Raw genomic sequence first — 20,464 nt, forward strand, 5'->3', positions numbered from 1 at the left:
GTCATCATTAAACGAACAGGTTACTCATCAGTTACTCAGTACTTGAGTAGTTTTTTCACAACATACTTTTTACTTTTACTAAAGTAAATATTTGGGTGACTACTCCTTACTTTTACTTCAGTAATAAATCTCTAAAGTAACAGTACTCTTACTTGAGTACAATTTCTGGCTACTCTACCCACCTCTGCCCATTAATATCTACATGCCCGTTAATACCTCTTTACCCGTTAATACCTACATGCCTGTTAATGCCTCCATGCCCATTAATACCTCTTTACCCGTTAATACCTACGTGCCCGTTAATGCCTCCATACCCATTAATACCTACATGCCCGTTAATACCTCTTTGCCCGTTAATACCTACGTGCCTGTTAATGCCTCCATACCCATTAATACCAACATGCCTGTTAATGCCTCCATGCCCTTTAATACTTATTTACCCGTTAATACCTCTTTACCCGTTAATACCTACATGCCCGTTAATATCTACACGCCCATTAATACCTCTTTGCCCGTTAATACCTACATGCCCATTAATACCTCTTTACCCGTTAATACCTACATGCCTGTTAATGCCTCCATGCCCTTTAACACTTATTTACCCGTTAGTACCTCTGTACCCGTTATAACCTCTTTATCTGTTAATACCTGCATGCCTGTTAATATCTACATGCCCATTAATACCTCTTTACCCGTTAATACCTACGTGCCCGTTAATGCCTCCATACCCGTTAATACCTACATGCATGTTAATGCCTCCATGCCCTTTAATACTTATTTACCCGTTAATACCTCTTTACCCGTTAATACCTACATGCCCGTTAATATCTACACGCCCATTAATACCTCTTTACCCGTTAATATCTACATGCCCATTAATACCTCTTTACCTGTTAATACCTACATGCCCATTAATACCTCTTTACCCGTTAATACCTCTTAACCCGTTAATACCTACATGCCCGTTAATATCTACATGCCCATTAATACCTCTTTACCCGTTAATATCTACATGCCCATTAATACCTCTTTACCCGTTAATACCTCTTTACCCGTTAATACCTACATGCCCATTAATATTTACATGCCCATTAATACCTCTTTACCTGTTAATACCTCTTTACCCGTTAATACCTACATGCCCGTTATTGCCTCCATACCCGTTAATACCTACATGCCCATTAACACCTCTTTACCCGTTAATACCTCTTTACCCGTTAATATATACATGCCCATTAATATATACATGCCCATTAATACCTCCTACCTGTTAATAAATGTTACTACATTACATATATATACTTACAGCATGTAAATAAAACCTTTAGGGAGGTGTTTGGATGTTTTTTTAGGGGCTCTATAGGCCATACTTGCCAACCTTCCCGGATTTTGCGGGAGACTCCCGAAATTCAGCGCCTCTCCCGAAAACCTCCCGGAAGAAATATTCTCCCGAAAATCTCCCGGAATTCAGCCGGAGCTGGAGGCCACGCCCGCTCCAGCTCCATGCGGACCTGAGTCCAGTGTGCGCACACAACAAGGAGACGAAGCAGAAGAACGAGGAAGATACAGCCATGGCGACGTCGTCGACGAGCAAGATGAAGAAATACGCTTGTAAGTTCCAAAATTATTGGAAACAAGAATTTCAGTTCATCCAGGACAGTTCGAAGGGGAAGGGGTATGTTGCCGGTAAATTTTGTAGATCAGACTTCTCCATTGAACACGGTGGCCGAACGGATATACTCAGTCATGAACGGTCAGCAAAGCACAAAGCGGCGGCAACGCAGCACCGGTCACAGCCCAGTATTATGGGCCACCTCGCTAAATGGAGACCCAAAGGTGTAACTTGTGCCGAGACAAAGATGGCTATGCTGATAGCTGGAAGCAACATCCCGTTCTCATTTGCGGATGTCTACAACAAATCCGTGAAGGATATGTTCCCGGATTCAGAGATCGCTCGCCAGTACGCAAATGGCAGAACAAAGGCTACTCAAATAGTGAAAGGTAAGTGTTATTTTTTTTTTTTAGTAACCAGCAAGCACAGTACAGTTAGTAGAACAACTGTGTTTTCATTACTGTGCATTTGATAGGTGCCATTGCCCCGGAATTGTATTGCATTGTAGATGAGTGTTATGTGTGTGTATATGTGTGAGTAAATGAACACTGAAATTCAAGTATTTCTTTTATTTATATATATAATAAAATAAATATATATATATATATATAGCTAGAATTAACTGAAAGTCAAGTATTTCATACATATACAGTATATATATATGTATATATACATATATATATATATATATATATATATATATATATATATATATATATATATATATATATATATATATATATATTATATATGAAATACTCGAGTTGGTGAATTCTAGCTGTAAATATACTCCTCCCCTCTTAACCACGCCCCCAACCACGCCCCCTGCCCCCAACCACACACCCCGCCCCACCCCCGACCAGAATACAGTAATTTGCAAATCCTTTTCAACCTATATTCAATTGAATCGACTGCAAAGACAAGACACTTAACGTTCCAACTGGAAAACGTTGTTATTTTTTGCAAGTATTATCATTTGGAATTTGATGCCTGCAACATGTTTTAAAAAAGCTGGCACAAGTGGCAAAAAAGACTGAGAAAGTTGAGGAATGCTCATCAAACACTTATTTGGAACATCCCACAGCTGAACAGGCTAATTGGGAACAGGTGGGTGCCATGATTGGGTATAAAAGCATCCTCCATGAAATGTTCAGTCATTCACAAACAAGGATGGGGCGAGGGTCACCACTTTGTGAACAAATGCATGAGCAAATTGTTTAAGAACAACATTTTTCAACAGCTATTGCAAGGAATTTAGGGATTTCACCATCTACGGTCCGCAACATCATCAAAAGGTTCAGAGAATCTAGAGAAATCACTGCACGTAAGCAGCAAGGCTGAAAACCAACATTGAATGCCCGTGACCTTCGATCATTCAGGTGGCACTGCATCAAAAACCGACATCAGTTTGTAAAGGATATCACCACATGGGCTCGGGAACACTTCAGAAAACCACTGTCAGTAACTACAGTTTGTTGCTACATCTGTGAGTGCAAGATAAAACTCTAATATGCAAAGTGAAAGCCATTTATCAACAACACCCAGAAATGCAGCCGGCTTCTCTGGGCCCGAGCTCATCTAATATGGACTGATGCAAAGTGGAAAAGTGTTCTGTGGTCTGACGAGTCCACATTTGAAATTGTTTTCGGAAACTGTGGACGTCGTGTCCTCCGGAACAAAGAGGAAAAGAACCATCCGGATTGTTTACGGCGCAAAGTTCAAAAGCCAGCATCTGTGATGGCTGCAAAGGGCCAAAATCCTCCACAGCACTGGAAGAGACACTTTGCAAGTTATCGCAAACGCTTGATAGCAGTTGTTGCCCCTACGGGTAGTCCAACTACTTTAGGGTCAAACACCTGTTCACACATGGCCATGGAGGTTTAGATTGTATTCATTCCTTATTCATTTAAAAACTGCATTTTGTGTTCACTTGCGTTGTCTTTGACTAATATTTAAATTTGATCTGATATTTTTAGGTGACAAACATGCACAAAAAAAATAATTAGGAAGGGGGCAACACTTTTTCCACACACACACACACGCACACACACGCATACACGCACACACACACACGCACGCACTCACACACGCACACACACACACACACACACACACACACACACACACACACACACACACACACACACACACACACACACACACACACATTTATATATACATATATAAACATTAGGGTTGTAGGGTATACCCGTATTAGAATAGTACCGCGATACCGATGAATCATAATCAGTACTATACCGCCTCTGAAAAGTACCGGTCCACCACACCCCCACGCCCCCCGTTGAGCATGTTCGGCAGCGCACAATCACGGAGTACTTACAAACAGACACAGTGTGTAGACAAAAAAGGGAGAACGGACGCATTTTGGCTTAAAAACTAACGATAAAGGTGAAGTTATATCACTGAAACGCCCTCAGGAAGAGGTGCTTTAAGACATGGCTAGCTAACTAGCGGCTAACATCCATCCGCAGTCGACAGTGTTTTAACTACTTCTAAATTACTAATCCTCGCCTCCATGGCGACAAATAAAGTAAGTTTCTTACAAGTATCATATCCCTGCAGGACGAGGAATAGCTAAACATACTTCACTACACACCGTAGCTCACCAGTGTCACAATGTAAACAAACGCCATTGGTGGATCTACACCTGACATCCAATGATACCAAGTGCAGGAGTGTATCTAGTCGATACTACCATAATTACGTCAATATTTTTTGGCAACACATCTTCTTTCTTTTAAAAAAATAATTATACTATGTTTATAAACCCAGGAAATATGTCCATGGACACATGAGGACTTTGCATATGACCAATGTATGATCCTGTAACTCCTTGGTATCGGATTGATACCCACATTTGTGGTGTCATCCAAAATTAATGTAAAGTATCAAACAACGGAAGAATAAGTGATTAATACATTTTAACAGATGTGTAGACAGAACATGTTAAAATAGAAAGTAAGCGGATATTAACAGTAAATGAACAAGTAGATTAATACTTCATTTTCTACCACTTGTCCTTAATAATGTTGACAAAATAACAGAATGATAAATGACACAATATGTTACTGCATATGTCAGCAGCTAAATTAGGAGCCAATGTTTGCTTACTTACTAATAAAAGACAAGTTGTCTTGTATGTTTACTATTTTATTAAAGGACAAACATGCAATAAGAAACATATGTTTAATGTACCCTAAGAATTTTGTTAAAATAAAGCCAATAATGCAATTTTTTGTGGTCCCCTTTATTTTGAAAATAATCGAAAAGTACCAAAATATTGGTATCGGGACAACAATAATACATACATTTTTTATTTATTTGTCTCTTTTTTTTCTGAATATACCATCAATTCTGGCCTTTGGAAAGTTCCGAGGCTGCAGTAGTGTTTCCTTGGCACCGACATCAACAAACTACATTTTTACATCCGATTGGTCAAGTGGAGAATGAATATGTTATGCAAATGAGATAGACACCGATATAAAACATGAGTGCACACACTAACAAGGTTGGACACGACGCACAACTTCAACAGTTGATGAAGTCCTCATCTAAGACAGGTGCAGTATGCCACACTGAAAATGACTGATATGATCGTTTGCACTTAGTATCTGATCTGATCTAATCTGCCATATTGATAACTGAGATGACTTTCAGGTACAGAAACATGGCACCAGAAGGCAACAAAACGGAGGTCATAATATTCTGTCAACCATATGTTTCCTGTGTTTTACTGAGAATATTCCTTTACTTGATAGGTGTTGTCATCATATGTGGAAACCTCCTCATAATCATGTCTGTCATTTATTTCAAGCAGCTTCACACTCCTACTAACTATCTCATTCTCTCTCTGGCTGTGTCAGACTTACTTGTTGGTCTTTTTATCATTCCTCTGAACACTGAATTCAACATGGATTATTGTAGGACCCATGGAGGTTTGGTTTGTATAGTGCAACAATGCACTAAAGTAACACTGGCCACAGCTTCTATTCTGAATTTAATGTGTATTTCTATAGACAGATACTACGCAGTGTGTAAACCTCTGGCATATAATACTACAATCACTGTTAATGTTGTTGTGTTCATGATCTTGTTGAGTTGGAGTTTTTCATTTCTACTTTCCATTGGTGTTGTGATTGCAGAAATAAACTATGCAAAATGTGGAGAAAAATGTTACATTGATGTTTTCATTGCGAATGTTTCAGGGCCCATCTTTGCCTTTTACCTTCCTATGATCATAATGCTGTGTATATATGCAAAGATCTTCTTTGTAGCGCAGAAACAGGCACGCAGCATCCAAAACAGAACCTATCCCAGCAGGACTGTCAGGAAGACGGAGGGAAAAGCCACCAAAACTCTGGTTATAGTTATGGGTGCCTTTCTAATCTGTTGTAGTCCTGCCTTTATATTTTGGATGATTTTGTTTATTAACAAGGTGTCAGTGTCAGTTGAAGTAATGGACTTTATTTCTTGGTTGATCATTTCAAATTCTATACTCAACCCTTTAGTTTATGCTTTCTTTTACAGCTGGTACAGGTCTGCTTTTAAAATAGTTATATCTGGAAAAATGTCTTTCAGTCATTTTTCACACACCAGACTTGAATAATCTGCTGTCAGGATGCGTGAAACCGAATCCCAGAACACAATAAAGACTGTTATAGCTCACTTGCAACACATCTCTTTATTTAACTGTGAATTCAAAGTGCATAATAACTTCAACTCTGACTCTCTATATTACACATGCTTTAAATTGATGTGTAATACTTCTATTCAATGTTTCTTTTTTGTTGTTCCATACACACTCCTGAAAGTAATTATTAGTGTATATAGTACTTTATAGATTTCCTCCAACACCAGTCAAGACCAAAACTGTGAGGAGAACATGAGAAGTGGGCAATACCTACATGCCCGTTAATACCACTTTACCCGTTAATATCTACATGCCCATAATACCTCTTTATCTGTTAATACCTGTTTGCCCGTCAATACCTACATGCCCATTAATGCTTCCATACCCATTAATACCTCTTCACCCGATAATACCTACATGCCCATTAATACCTCTTTACCCGTTAATACCTACATGCCCATTAATGCCTCCATACCAATTAATACCTCTTTACCCGTTAATACCTATATGCCCATTAATACCTCTTTACCCGTTAATACCTAAATACCCGTTAATATCTACATGCCCATAATACCTCTTTACCTGTTAATACCTGTTTGCCCGTTAATACCTACATGCCCATTAATGCCTCCATACCCATTAATACCTCTTTACTCGTTAATACCTACATGCCCGTTAACACCTCTTTACCCGTTAATACCTACATGCCCATTAATACCTCCTTACCCGTTAATACCTACATGCCCATTAACACCTCTTTATCCGTTAATATCTACTTGCCCGTTAATACCTCTTTACCCGTTAATACCTACATGCCCGTTAATGCCTCTTTACCCGTTAATACCTACATGCCCATTAATGCCTCCATACCCGTTAATACCTCTTTACGCGTTAATACCTATATGCCCATTAATACTTCTTTACCCGTTAATACCTAAATACCCCTTAATATCTACATGCCCATTAATACCTCTTTGCCTGTTAATACCTCTTTACCCGTTAATAGCGACATGCCCGTTAATATCTACATGCCCATTAATACCTCTTTACCCGTTAACACCTCTTTACCCGTTATTACCTACATGCCCATTAACACCTCTTTACCCGTTAATCTGATGTTTAAATGTTAGTTGTCTGGTTGTGGTTGTGTCTGGGCTTGTGTTTTTGTTCTGTTGTTTTAGTGTATGTTAAGAAAGCAATGATGCACTGTGCCCAAGACAAATTTCCCCGCGGGGACAATAAAGTTGAACCTTGAACCTTGAACCTTGAATATCTACATGCCCATTAATACCTCTTTACCCGTTAATACCTACATATCCATTAATATCTACATGCCCATTAATACCTCCTACCCGTTAATAAATGTTACTACATTACATATAAATACTTACACCATGTAAATAAAACCTTTAGGGAGGTTTTTGGATGTTTTTTAGGGGCTCTATAGGCACAATAATGCGACTTCCATAAACTCCATTTTAAGCTGTCTTTAATCGCATTTATTTAATATTTACAATGCAAAAATTAAAACAAATAACATCCATCGTCGTCTCTTTCATAATGATTGTGATTGATAGGCAACATTAAAAAAAAAGTGCAGTTCCTGTCACGGCCCGGGCACACGTCAGTGCGCATTCATCTATGCGCGGCCCTGGGCGCACCTCCAAAAGCGCGCAAGGCACGCGCCACTCCGGCTGCAGCAAGCGGCTGCATTCAATCATCAGCAAACAACGCACCTGTCGCTGATGAGAGGACTTGCTGATGAGAGCAACCTGCTATCCTGTGCCAGAACGTAGCTACCTGTTCCTGTACAGTGAGCCGAAATTCTACAAGCTATATGCATACTCTCTCTGTGTTTCTCCCCCTCCGTGTTGATTGGTCTCGTGTCCTGCTTGTCGTCTTCCAGCAGCCTACATCTGTTCCCGCGTTATGAGCATCTCTTTATTTAACTGTGAATTCAAAGTGCATAATAACTTCAACTCTGACTCTCTATATTACACATGCTTTAAATTTATGTGTGTGGAGGTTGCCCTCCAGGTGGTTCTTCTGTCCACCAATCATTGACATGAGAGCCCGGTTCAGGGTTACAATACAGTTTCTTTTGTAATAATGCCCTCAGGTTTCTTTCCAGGAATTGTCTGTTTGTCTCTCTTTTTCTCTCAGTCCGTGCTCTCGCTCTCGCTCGTGCTCTTACTCCAGCTCCAACAATGTCTCTCCTCCCGGGTGCTGCTGATACAGAGCGACAGGTGATTAGCTAGCAAGGCCCAGGTGGTCCATCTACGCACCTGTCGCTGACTTTGAGGCCAGTCCTGGCACACCCCGTTCCGCTGCTGGCCCGCAGGCCACGCCCCCCTCCACAATGTGTAATACTTCTATTCAATGTTTCTTTTTTGTTGCTCCATACACACTCCTGAAAGTAATTATTAGTGTATATAGCAGAGGTGGGACCAAGTCATTGCTTTGCAAGTCACAAGTAAGTCTCAAGTCTTTGCCCTCAAGTCTCGAGTCAAGTCCCGAGTCAAGACAGGCAAGTCCAGAGTCAAGTCCAAAGTCAAGACTGGAAAGTCTCAAGTCGAGTCCCAAGTCCTGCATTTTGAGTTTCGAGTCCTTTCAAGTCCTTTTAACCACAGACTAATATTTTTACACGGATTGTGTATGCTTTTAAAACGTTGTATGTATTTATTAAAACAAGTGCATTTGAAATTGCAGGAAAAAAATAGTGCTGACATTGCAATTCATAATAGCACTATTAACAGTAATTTTAATAGTTTAAACAATTTTAAACATTTAACTCATTCCTTTACAGAATAAACACATTTGCAAAAACAAACATTAACATACTATTGGTTGTATTTTATGAAAATAATATTACCACAGAGTTGAGAAGGAGCAAAGATCTTCAATATTTGTATGTGAAAATCACAAATAAATCTTCTGGGGGAGGATGACGCCCCTACAGGGGTTTGATTTACAAACTTTCAGCCCCACCTAAAACAAAATTCACCAGCCGCCACTGATTATGATGCATTCTCATTTTAGGCAAAATATAAGACAATACTTTCTTAACAGTATAATTGTAACCAGGAATAAGTCTTCAAGTAACAATATTCAAATACTAACATTGTTGGGTAAAACAGCATTTGGTTTTATTCTGAATGTAGTGAAACAAATTGGTGGTTTTAGCTGATATAAAGACTTTCAGGTGTTTATATATGTTTAAGTATTTGGCAGACGCTTTTATCCAAAGCGACATACATAAAAAATACATACATAACAATCACTGTAAACATGATCATTTAAGGGAAGAATGTAATACAAAATATCAATACAAAGTGTCAAGACAGAATAAACTCTCTGCTGCTGCAGCAACAGAGATACGGTCTATAAGATATATAGATATCTAATGTATTCATACATTGTTTATGTAGGATATACGCATGTATATATAACCTAATCATATTTTTTCTTCAATTTAAAAATAGCTTACCGTTTTTTCCCCCTTCTCTGGGATTATATTCCCAGTTTTGATCTCGGACGTCTGGTCATTTATAGCGTATAAGAATATTATATTACTGTTAAGCAAACTATGAATAATAAAACATGTGTCCGTTATCATAGCTACACGTATGACAAAAAACTGCGTGAAAATCAGTGGTATTCAGTGAGGTAAAATGAATTAAATGCGCTGACAGTTCATTGCTCCTGACAAATGAATTGCACTGAGTGGAGCGGATCACCACTCCAAGATGGCGGCCCCGCGTCTCGTCTGCGCCAGTAGGCAGTAGCGCTCGATGCTGCGTACCCTTAAAACATGTCTATGGTTATAACGTTAGCAGTGAGTTTACAGCCTCACTGATTTAACTACGCAGCAAATAAAAGTCATGTTACTTAGCCAATAAACGTTATCTTACATTCAAAACTTACCCTTCTTTGGGCAACTTCAAATGTCGAACGAAGTTGGAAGTTGTTGCGTCTCCGTCTGTAATATTCGAACTGCGTGATTTGCATACGCAATTCGTTTTTTGTTGACCAAGTCGTAGTTTTTATACCCGAACGAAACCAACTTTGGCATAATTGTTTCTCTCTGCCGCATTGTTTGACAACTCTTGTTCGGTGGTTGTCCTGCAATTTGATTGGATGAATGCTGTGTGATGAAAACAACGTATAACTAATTTGATTGGCTGTTGTACTGACAGCACCACGCTGACAGGCAGCACACACGCTGATAGACAGACACGTACAAAATGAAAGATACGGAGCGCTCCCAAATAACTTTTTAAGCTTTGGGTTTTGGGGAAAGTAGCAAGTCATGTCAAGTCAAAAGGCTGAAGTCCAAGTGAAGTCACAAGTCATTGATGTTAAAGTCTAAGTCGAGTTGCAAGTCCCTTTACATTTTGTCAAGTCGAGTCTAAAGTCATCAAATTCATGACTCGAGTCTGACTCGAGTCCAAGTCATGTGACTCGAGTCCACACCTCTGGTATATAGTACTTTATAGATTTCTTCCAACACCAGTCAAGACCAAAACTGTGAGGAGAACATTAGAAGTGGGCAATCCCTACATGCCCTTTATTACCTACATGCCCGTTAATACCACTTTACCTGTTAATACTTACATACCCGTTAATATCTACACGCCCGTTAATACCTCTTTTCCTGTTAATATCTACATGCCTATTAATGCTTCTATGCCCTTTAATACCTCTTTACCCGTTAATACCTCTTTACCCAATAATACCTGCATGCCCGTTAATAGTTACATGCCCATCAATACCTCTTTACCCGTTAATAATTATTTACCCGTTAATATCTACATGCCGATTAATACCTCCTTACCCGTTAATACCACTTTACCCGTTAATACCTACATGCCCGTTAATATCTACATGCCCGTTAATGTCTACATGCCCGTTAATACCTCTTTACCCATTAATACTTCTTTACCCGTTAATATCTACATGCCCATAATACCTCTTTACCCGTTAATACCTCTTTACCCAATAATACCTGCATGCCCGTTAATAGTTACATGCCCATTAATACCTCTTTACCCGTTAATAATTATTTACCCGTTAATATCTACATGCCGATTAATACCTCCTTACCCGTTAATACCACTTTACCCGTTAATACCTACATGCCCGTTAATACCTACATGCCCGTTAATATCTACATGCCCGTTAATACCTTTTTACTCGTTAATACCTACATGCCCGTTAATATCTACATGCCCATTAATACCTCTTTACCCGTTAATACCTACATGCCTGTTATTGCCTCCATACCCGTTAATACCTGCATGCCCATTAACACCTCTTCGCCGTTAATACCTACATGCCCATTAACACCTATTTACCCATTAATACCAGTGGCGTGCGGTGAGGTTAATGTCTGGTGAGGCACGACTGCATCATCACAGTCAAATTTAAAAACATATGAACCTGCAGGGCAGGTGTACCTAATGTTGTGTCCCTGCGGTCATTCGCGGCTCCTGCAGCGCGAGCATTGTTGTTTTTGCACTTTTTGGCTTCTTGTTAAGTGACTTTTTTTGGGTGGATTCGGTCTTGCACGTGGAGGGTTTGGGTGTGGGCTTTGGTTGGTGTGGCCGCAGTGCTCCCGTCGGGCAGTGCATTCTGCGGCGGAGGTTGCTTGGCACCAGGAGGCGGGGTTATGAGACGAGCCTCTCACAGTGTGTCTCCGCAGCAGTTTTATGATCGCTCAGCACTAAAAATACGTTACACACATACAGTTGTTGACAAAATACACTGTACATTATATACCTCAGCTAGCTAAACTATGGAAATGTATAATATAATTCATATAGCAATACGCTCTCACTGCACAGCAGGCCAGCAGTTAGCCGAGTCGCAATCCATGGTGAGGCACAAGTCCCTCAACTGGCTGCTGATCACCGCACCGTCTCTTCTTAGTATTTGAACGGCAAATGTGAAAATAAAAATAAAAATAATCTAAAACTGGTGAAGTTAAATGGAAAATAACTTTAGTATAATCACTGGATACATATAACAATTTAATTAATTTTTTTTTCTTTTTCTTTTTTTTTTCTTTCCATGATGGCAGGTGAGGCCCCGCCTCCCCTGCCTCTAGTGACTGCACGCCACTGATTAATACCTACATGCCCATTAATACCTCCTACCCGTTAATAAATGTTACTACATTACATACAGTATATATACTTACAGCATGTAAATAAAACCTTTAGGGAGGTGTTTGGATGTTTTTTTAGTGGCTTTATAGGCACAATAGTGCGACTTCCATAGACACCATTTTAATCTGACTTTAATCACATTTATTTAATATTTACAATGCAAAAATTAAAACAAATAACATCCATCGTCATCTCTTTCATAATGATTGTGATTGATAGGCAACATTAAAAAAAAAGTGCAGTTCCTGTCACGGCCCGGGCACACGTCAGTGCGCACTCATCTGTGCACGGCACTGGGCGCACCTCCAAGGGCGCGCCAGGCACGCGCCACTCCGGCTGCAGCAAGCGGCTGCATTCAATCATCAGCAACACGCACACGTGTGCGTACCCAATGCCTCGGGTCGACGAGCTCCTGGATCGGCTAGGCACTGCTCGCTTTTTTACGACACTGGATTTAACCAAGGGCTACTGGCAGATTCCCTTATCACCAAAAAACAGCCTTCTCTACTCCGGAAGGCTTATACCAATTTGTGACACTTCCGTTTGGCTTGTTCGGTGCGCCCGCCACGTTCCAGCGTCTCATGGACCGGGTGCTCCGCCCGCACGCGGCATACGCAGCGGCCTATTTGGATGATGTCATCATCCAAAGTGGCAGCTGGGAGGAACATGTGTGGCGGGTGGGGGCGGTGCTCGAGTCCTTGAGGCGGGCGGGGCTCACCGCCAACCCGGCGAAGTGCGCGGTTGGCCGGAGGGAGGTACAGTATCTGGGGTACCACTTGGGGGGGGGCGTGTGTGGCCGCAGATGGACAAGACGGCGGCTATCGCAGCCTGTCCACCCCCCAAGACAAAAAAAGAGGTGAGGCAGTTTTTACTACCGCCGGTTCATTCCCCGGTTTGCGGACCTGACCAGTCCACTGACTGACCTCACCCGAAAGGGTGCTCCAGATCTGGTCCAGTGGACGGAGCAGTGCCAGCGGGTGTTTGAGGGGGGGTGGGGGTGGGGGGGGGGGGTGTTGGCGCGGCTTGAGACTGGTGGTGGAGGCATGTGGAAGGGGCGTGGTCCACGCGTTGCCTGCGGGCGGGGCATGTGCAGGAGCCGGCTGTGAAGCGGATGACAGGTGAGTGGATATCTCAGCTGGAACGAGTTATCTAATCACCTGTCTCTTTATTAGCAGCGCCGGAGAGAATGAGAGGGGTCTGACGGGGAGTGGACGCACGACACACAGACTGCTGAAAAGCACAGGAAGAGGACAGAAAGAGAGACTGATAGAAAACATTAGAGACTGAGAAAAGGAAACCATTTTAGTGCTCAACAAGAAAAATAAAAGATACTTGTAAATCCTCAGCCGAAGGGCGTCACGTGGTGATATTGGTCCAAGAACGAACCCAACGACAAGGAAGACTCGTTCACAGCCACATTTTTAATAAACCACAAAAATGAGTATTGACATTACATACCATTATCAGGAAATGAATAGTTTTCGTCCTCTCTGGTAAGATCTTCCTCTTCAGTTTCCACAACACTTTCTGTGGGAGACTTACCACGTTAAGCTTATAATTGAGTTCAAACCAAACAAAAGGATGGAAAAAATATATAGACAAAGGAAACAACAAAGATGACAACATACCATTTAATACCTGAGATTTATATAGCGCTTTTCTAAGTACCCAAAGTCGCTTTACATGTTAAAAACCCATCATTCATTCACACCTGGTGGTGGTAAGCTACTTTCATAGCCACAGCTGCCCTGGGGTAGACTGACGGAAGCGTGGCTGCCAATTTGTGCCTACGGCCCCTCCGACCACCACCTATCATTCATTCAACATTCATTCACCGGTGTGAGCGGCACCGGGGGCAAGGGTGAAGTGTCCTGCCCAAGGACACAACGGCATGGTAAGAGGCGGGGAGCGAACCTGAAACCCTCAGGTTTCTGACACGGGCGCTCTACCCACTACGCCATCCTTTTGTTTGGTTTGAATTCAATTATAAGCCGCACAATTTGGACCAATTGTGATTTCATCTAAGTTCTTGCCATGGAACTCTGATAATCGACCTTGCTCGAGTGCCATCAAACTTTGCTGATTTTTGACAGCTGCAGTGTCTTTTCAGGGAGTCTATAGAACTCGCGATGGATTCTAATATCATGGCCAAGAAAGTTGGCCAGATGGTCCATCTCTGTGTCTGTCATGTTTAGCACAGTTGAAAGGGTGGCAGCATGTTTTCGTAGTTTCGTGGATGTAAGTGACACAGGACACTTTGCATGACATGCTTTTGCATAGTCTCGTATGCAGTCAGAACCCCGGAAATGGGTCATCGCTGTGGGTCTTGCAAACAGGTAACTGCTGTCTTTGAGAACCCCACAAGTTTCCCTGTACTTAACGAGAAGTTCTACTGCACACACCATTTTTGGAGTCAAGAGAATAGGAACAGGTCTGCCTCGTTTTCTCCTGATGACAATCCTTGAAAAATATCTGCACAGTTTTTTTTCCACTTCAGAGAGTGCCCAATCAACATCTCCAGGAGGATCAGTTGTGTCTCTTGACAAAAAAGCCAACAGGGGCATGGCTGCTACCTCTCCTTCTCTTTGTCTGTTAAAAAGGATGATCTGTGTCAAACATACTTTTGTCAGGTCTGACCAGGCCTTTGTGGAAGAATTTTCAGATAGCGCACTGCTGCACTCATCATGCATTTGACTGAGAAACTGATGCATTTTTTGAACATCCTCAGTGAAGGGCATAAGTTGTGGTACATTCCACTTTTCTTCGGCTATGTTCCTCAGGGCTGTTGCAGAGATCAACTTGTTCCACTTCTCAAGATGGACATCTTGGAACTGAGTGGCATTCCTTACCAAATCTTCATTGTTGTTTATCAAACCTTGTGCTTTCAAGAGTTTGCTGACTTTAACCAGGGAATTCCCAAGTTTATTTACCAGTGATGGAATCCAGAATGTGTTAGTGTCACTATCATAGCCACAAGTACATTTGACAGCTTTGACCATCTCCAAGTAGTTCTTAGGATTCACAAAATCCTCCAATTTTTTCAAAGTAGTTACTCTCCTGGCATTATGAATCAGTCTTCTTAATTCCCACATCTTCTCTCTGACACATTGTTGATTTTTTGCTGACATACCACTTTTGTTCAACAGGTGCTGCCCAACATCTGTGATGACATGGTCATCTTTTGTTATTTCTGTGATTGGATCAGGAATCATGACACTTATTACTCCCCACAGTTGTTTGGATACACTTGAAGGCACAGGCCCAGTATATGTGCACATGGACTGGACACGGTTCTTTCCTGGTTTTCGGGTGACTGATGCAGGTTTGAGGCGACAACTTCGCATGTGTCTCCACAGTACCTTTCTGGTAAACAGTCCTTGGCAATATGCACAGTGCATAAAATAATTTACTTTAGCTTCTTTAGGTGATCGTTTGAATGGCACTATACCTTTCCTGACTCCATAATAGCAGCATTGTGAGCATAGTTCCCTTTATTACGAATATACTCTAGCCGTTTCCTTCTCTCCATGGAACTCGTTGGAAAGCTAAGAGCTGTGGCTACTTCCAATCTGTTTTTGTGTGCACTTTCTAGATGCCTTGCCATCTTGGCATAAGGCTTACTGCAATACAAGCAATAATGTCTTTTGTTGTAAACTCTTTTTCCATGTTTTTTGAGGGGAACACAAACAACTACGGTGTCAATTGTTTCCTGACTTGAGCAGAGTTCCTCTGTTCCAGTGACATCAGGTGTTATGCTGTTTATGTCCAAGTCCATGTGGTGTACTGCAGAGGTGTGGACTCGAGTCACATGACTTGGACTCGAGTCAGACTCGAGTCATGAATTTGATGACTTTAGACTCGACTTGACAAAATGTAAAGAGACTTGCAACTCGACTTAGACTTTAACATCAATCACTTGTGACTTCACTTGGACTTGAGCCTTTTGACTTGACATGACTTGCTACTTTCCCCAAAACCCAAACCTTAAAAAGTTATTTGGGAGCGCTCCGTATCTTTCATTTTATACGTCTGTGTCTATAAGCGTGTGTGCTGCGTGTCAGCGTGTGTGCTGTCAGTACAACAGCCAATCAAATTAAATCTACGTTGTTTTCATCACACAGCTCTCATCCAATCTAATTGCAGGACAACCACCGAACATGAGTTGTCAAACAATGCGGCAGTGAGAAACAATTATGCCAAAGTTGGTTTCGTTCGGGTATAAAAACTACGACTTGGTCAACAAAAAACGAATTGCCGTATGCAAATCACGCAGTTCGAATATTACAGACGGAGACGCAACAACTTCCAACTTCGTTCGACATTTGAAGTTGCACAAAGAAGGGTAAGTTTTGAATGTAAGATAACGTTTATTGGCTAAGTAACATGACTTTTATTTGCTGTGTAGTTAAATCAGTGAGGCTGTAAACTCACTGCTAACGTTATAACCATAGACATCTTATAAGGGTACGCAGCATTGAGCGCTACTGCCTACTGGCGCAGACGAGACGCGGAGCCGCCATCTTGGAGTGGTGATCCGCTCCACTCAGTGCAATTCATTTGGCAGGAGCAATGAACTGTCAGCAAATTTAATTCATCTTACCTCACTGAATACCACTGATTTTCACACATTTTTTTTGTCATACGTGTAGCTATGATAACGGACACATGTTTTATTATTCATAGTTTGCTTAACAGTAATATAATATTCTTATACGCTATAAGTGACCAGACGTCCGAGATCAAAACTGGGAATATAATCCCACAGAAGGGGGAAAAAAACGGTCAGCTATTTTTAAGTTGAAGAAACAATATGATTAGATTATATATACATGCGTTTATCCTACATAAACAATGTATGAATACATTATATATCTATATATTTTAGGGACCTATAGACTGTAACTCTGTTGCTGCAGCAGCAGAGAGTTTATTCTGTCTTGACACTTTGTATTGATATTTTGTATTACATTCTTCCCTTAAATGATAATGTTTACAGTGATTGTTTTATATCTATTTTTTATGTATGTCGCTTTGGATAAAAGCGTCTGCCAAATACTTAAACATATATACACACCTGAAAGTCTTTATATCAGCTAAAACCACCAATCTGTTTCACTGGATTCAGAATAAAACCAAATGCTGTCTTACCCAACAATGTTAGTATTTGAATATTGTTACTTGAAGACTTATTCCTGGTTACAATTATACTGTTAAGAAATTATTGTCTTATACTTTGCCTAAAATGAGAATGCATCATAATCAGTGGCGGCTGGTGAATTTTGTTTTAGGTGGGGCTGAAAGTTTGTAAACCAAACCCCTGTAGGGGCGTCATCCTCCCCCAGAAGATTTATTTGTGATTTTCACATACAAAATATTGAATATCTTTGCTCCTTCTCAACTCTGTGGTAATGTTGTTTTTATAAAACACAACCAATAGTATGTTAATGTTTGTTTTTGCAAATGTGTTTATTCTGTAAAGGAATGAGTTAAATGTTTAAAATTGTTTAAACTATTAAAATGACTGGTTAATAGTGCTATTATGAATTGCAATGTCAGCACTATTTTTTTTCCTGCAATTTCAAATGCACTTGTTTTAATAAATAAATACAGCGTTTTAAAAGCATACACAATCTGTGTAAAAATATTAGTCTGTGGTTAAAAGGACTTGAAAGGACTCGAAACTCAAAATGCAGGACTTGGGACTTGACTTGAGACTTTCTAGTCTTGACTTTGGACTTGACTCGGGACTTGCCTGTCTTGACTCGGGATTCGACTCGAGACTTGAGGGCAAAGACTTGAGACTTACTTGTGACTTGCAAAGCAATGACTTGGTCCCACCTCTGCAAAAAACTCTAAATTAAGTCTTTGTTATTTAGAATATGTTCCCCTAGTGTCCAAAAAACTCTAAATTAAGTCTTTGTTACCTAGAATATGTTCCCCTAGCGTCCAAAAAGCTCTAAACTAAGTCTTTGTTATTTAGAATATGTTCCCCTAGTGTCCAAAAAACTCTAAATTAAGTCTTTGTTACCTAGAATATGTTCCCCTAGTGTCCAAAAAGCTCTAAACTAAGTCTTTGTTACTTAGAATATGTTCCCCTAGTGTCCAAAAAACTCTAAATTAAGTCTTTGTTATTTAGAATATGTTCCCCTAGTGTCCAAAAAGCTCTAAACTAAGTCTTTGTTACTTAGAATATGTTCCCCTACTGTCCAAAAAACTTTAAATTAAGTCTTTGTTACCTAGAATATGTTCCCCTAGTGTCCAAAAAGCTCTAAACTAAGTCTTTGTTACTTAGAATATGTTCCCCTAGTGTCCAAAAAACTCTAAATTAAGTCTTTGTTATTTAGAATATGTTCCCCTAGTGTCCAAAAAACTCTAAATTAAGTCTTTGTTACCTAGAATATGTTCCCCTAGTGTCCAAAAAGCTCTAAACTAAGTCTTTGTTACTTAGAATATGTTCCCCTAGTGTCCAAAAAACTCTAAATTAAGTCTTTGTTATTTAGAATATGTTCCCCTAGTGTCCAAAAACCTCTAAACTAAGTCTTTGTTACTTAGAATATGTTCCCCTAGTGTCCAAAAAACTCTAAATTAAGTCTTTGTTACCTAGAATATGTTCCCCTAGTGTCCAAAAAGCTCTAAACTAAGTCTTTGTTACTTAGAATATGTTCCCCTAGTGTCCAAAAAGCTCTAAACTAAGTCTTTGTTACTTAGAATATGTTCCCCTAGTGTCCAAAAAATTGTAAATTAAGTCTTTGTTATTTAGAATATGTTCCCCTAGTGTCCAAAAAAACTCTAAACTAAGTCTTTGTTACTTAGAATATGTTCTCCTAGTGTCCAAAATAACTCTAAATTAAGTCTTTGTTACGTAGAATATGTTCCCCTATTGTCCAAAAAGCTCTAAACTAAGTCTTTGTTACTTAGAATATGTTCCCCTAGTGTCCAAAAAACTCTAAATTAAGTCTTTGTTATTTAGAATATGTTCCCCTAGTGTCCAAAAAACTCTAAACTAAGTCTTTGTTACTTAGAATATGTTCCCCTAGTGTCCAAAAAACTCTAAATTAAGTCTTTGTTACCTAGAATTTGTTCCCCTAGTGTCCAAAAACCTCTAAACTAAGTCTTTGTTACTTAGAATATGTTCCCCTAGTGTCCAAAAAACTCTAAATTAAGTCTTTGTTACCTAGAATATGTTCCCCTAGTGTCCAAAAAGCTCTAAACTAAGTCTTTGTTACTTAGAATATGTTCCCCTAGTGTCCAAAAAGCTCTAAACTAAGTCTTTGTTACTTAGAATATGTTCCCCTAGTGTCCAAAAAACTCTAAATTAAGGCAAGGCAAGGCAAGGCAAGTTTATTTGTATAGCGCTTTTCATACACAAGGCAGACTCAAAGTGCTTCACAGACAACAAAGTGAAATGAAAGAAAATAAAAGCAAAATTAAAATGCAGACAATAAAAATAAAAACAGTGCAGACGTTAAAAGTTAAAAGATTAAAAGATTTAGCTGAAAGCTAAGGTGAACATAAAAGTCTTCAGTCTAGTTTTAAAAGTAGTGAGAGTTGGGGAGAGTCTGACATCTTCAGGAAGTTTATTCCAGCTATGTGTTGCATAGTGACTGAATGATGATCTCCCTTGATTTGAGTTTACTCTTGGAACCGCTAACAGATAGGTCTCAGAAGATCTTAGTGATCTAGAGGGCGTATATAGTGGGAGCATATCAGTGATATACTTGGGCCCTAGACCATGTAGTGATTTATATGTGAGCAGGAGGATTTTGAAATCTATTCTCTGATGTACAGGGAGCCAATGTAAGGATTTAAGAATTGGTGTAATGTGCTCACATTTTTTGGTCTTTGTTAGAACTCTAGCAGCAGCGTTCTGAACAAGCTGTAGCTGCCTGACAGTTTTTTGGGGAAGACCTGCAAGGAGACCATTACAATAGTCTAGCCTACTGGTAATAAAGGCATGTACAAGTTTTTCTAAGTCTTGAGCTGACATGAGCCCTCTAAGTCTTTTTACATTTTTGAGGTGATAGTAGGCCGATT

The 20,464-nt window shown here is 40.1% G+C and overlaps 1 protein-coding gene across 1 annotated transcript in view; it reads left to right on the top strand.

Annotated features, from left to right (window-relative positions):
• The first annotated feature begins 238 nt into the window (after positions 1–238).
• LOC133640843 (CYFIP-related Rac1 interactor A-like) overlaps positions 239–20,464 on the top strand; it is a 32,353-nt gene continuing 12,127 nt past the window's right edge. Inside the window, exon 1 of the mRNA XM_062034523.1 lies at positions 239–514. Coding sequence (XP_061890507.1) covers positions 239–514 — 276 coding nt within the window. The remainder of the gene's footprint in view (positions 515–20,464) is intronic.

Source organism: Entelurus aequoreus, linkage group LG23, assembly GCF_033978785.1.
Source record: "Entelurus aequoreus isolate RoL-2023_Sb linkage group LG23, RoL_Eaeq_v1.1, whole genome shotgun sequence".
NCBI lineage: Eukaryota > Metazoa > Chordata > Actinopteri > Syngnathiformes > Syngnathidae > Entelurus > Entelurus aequoreus.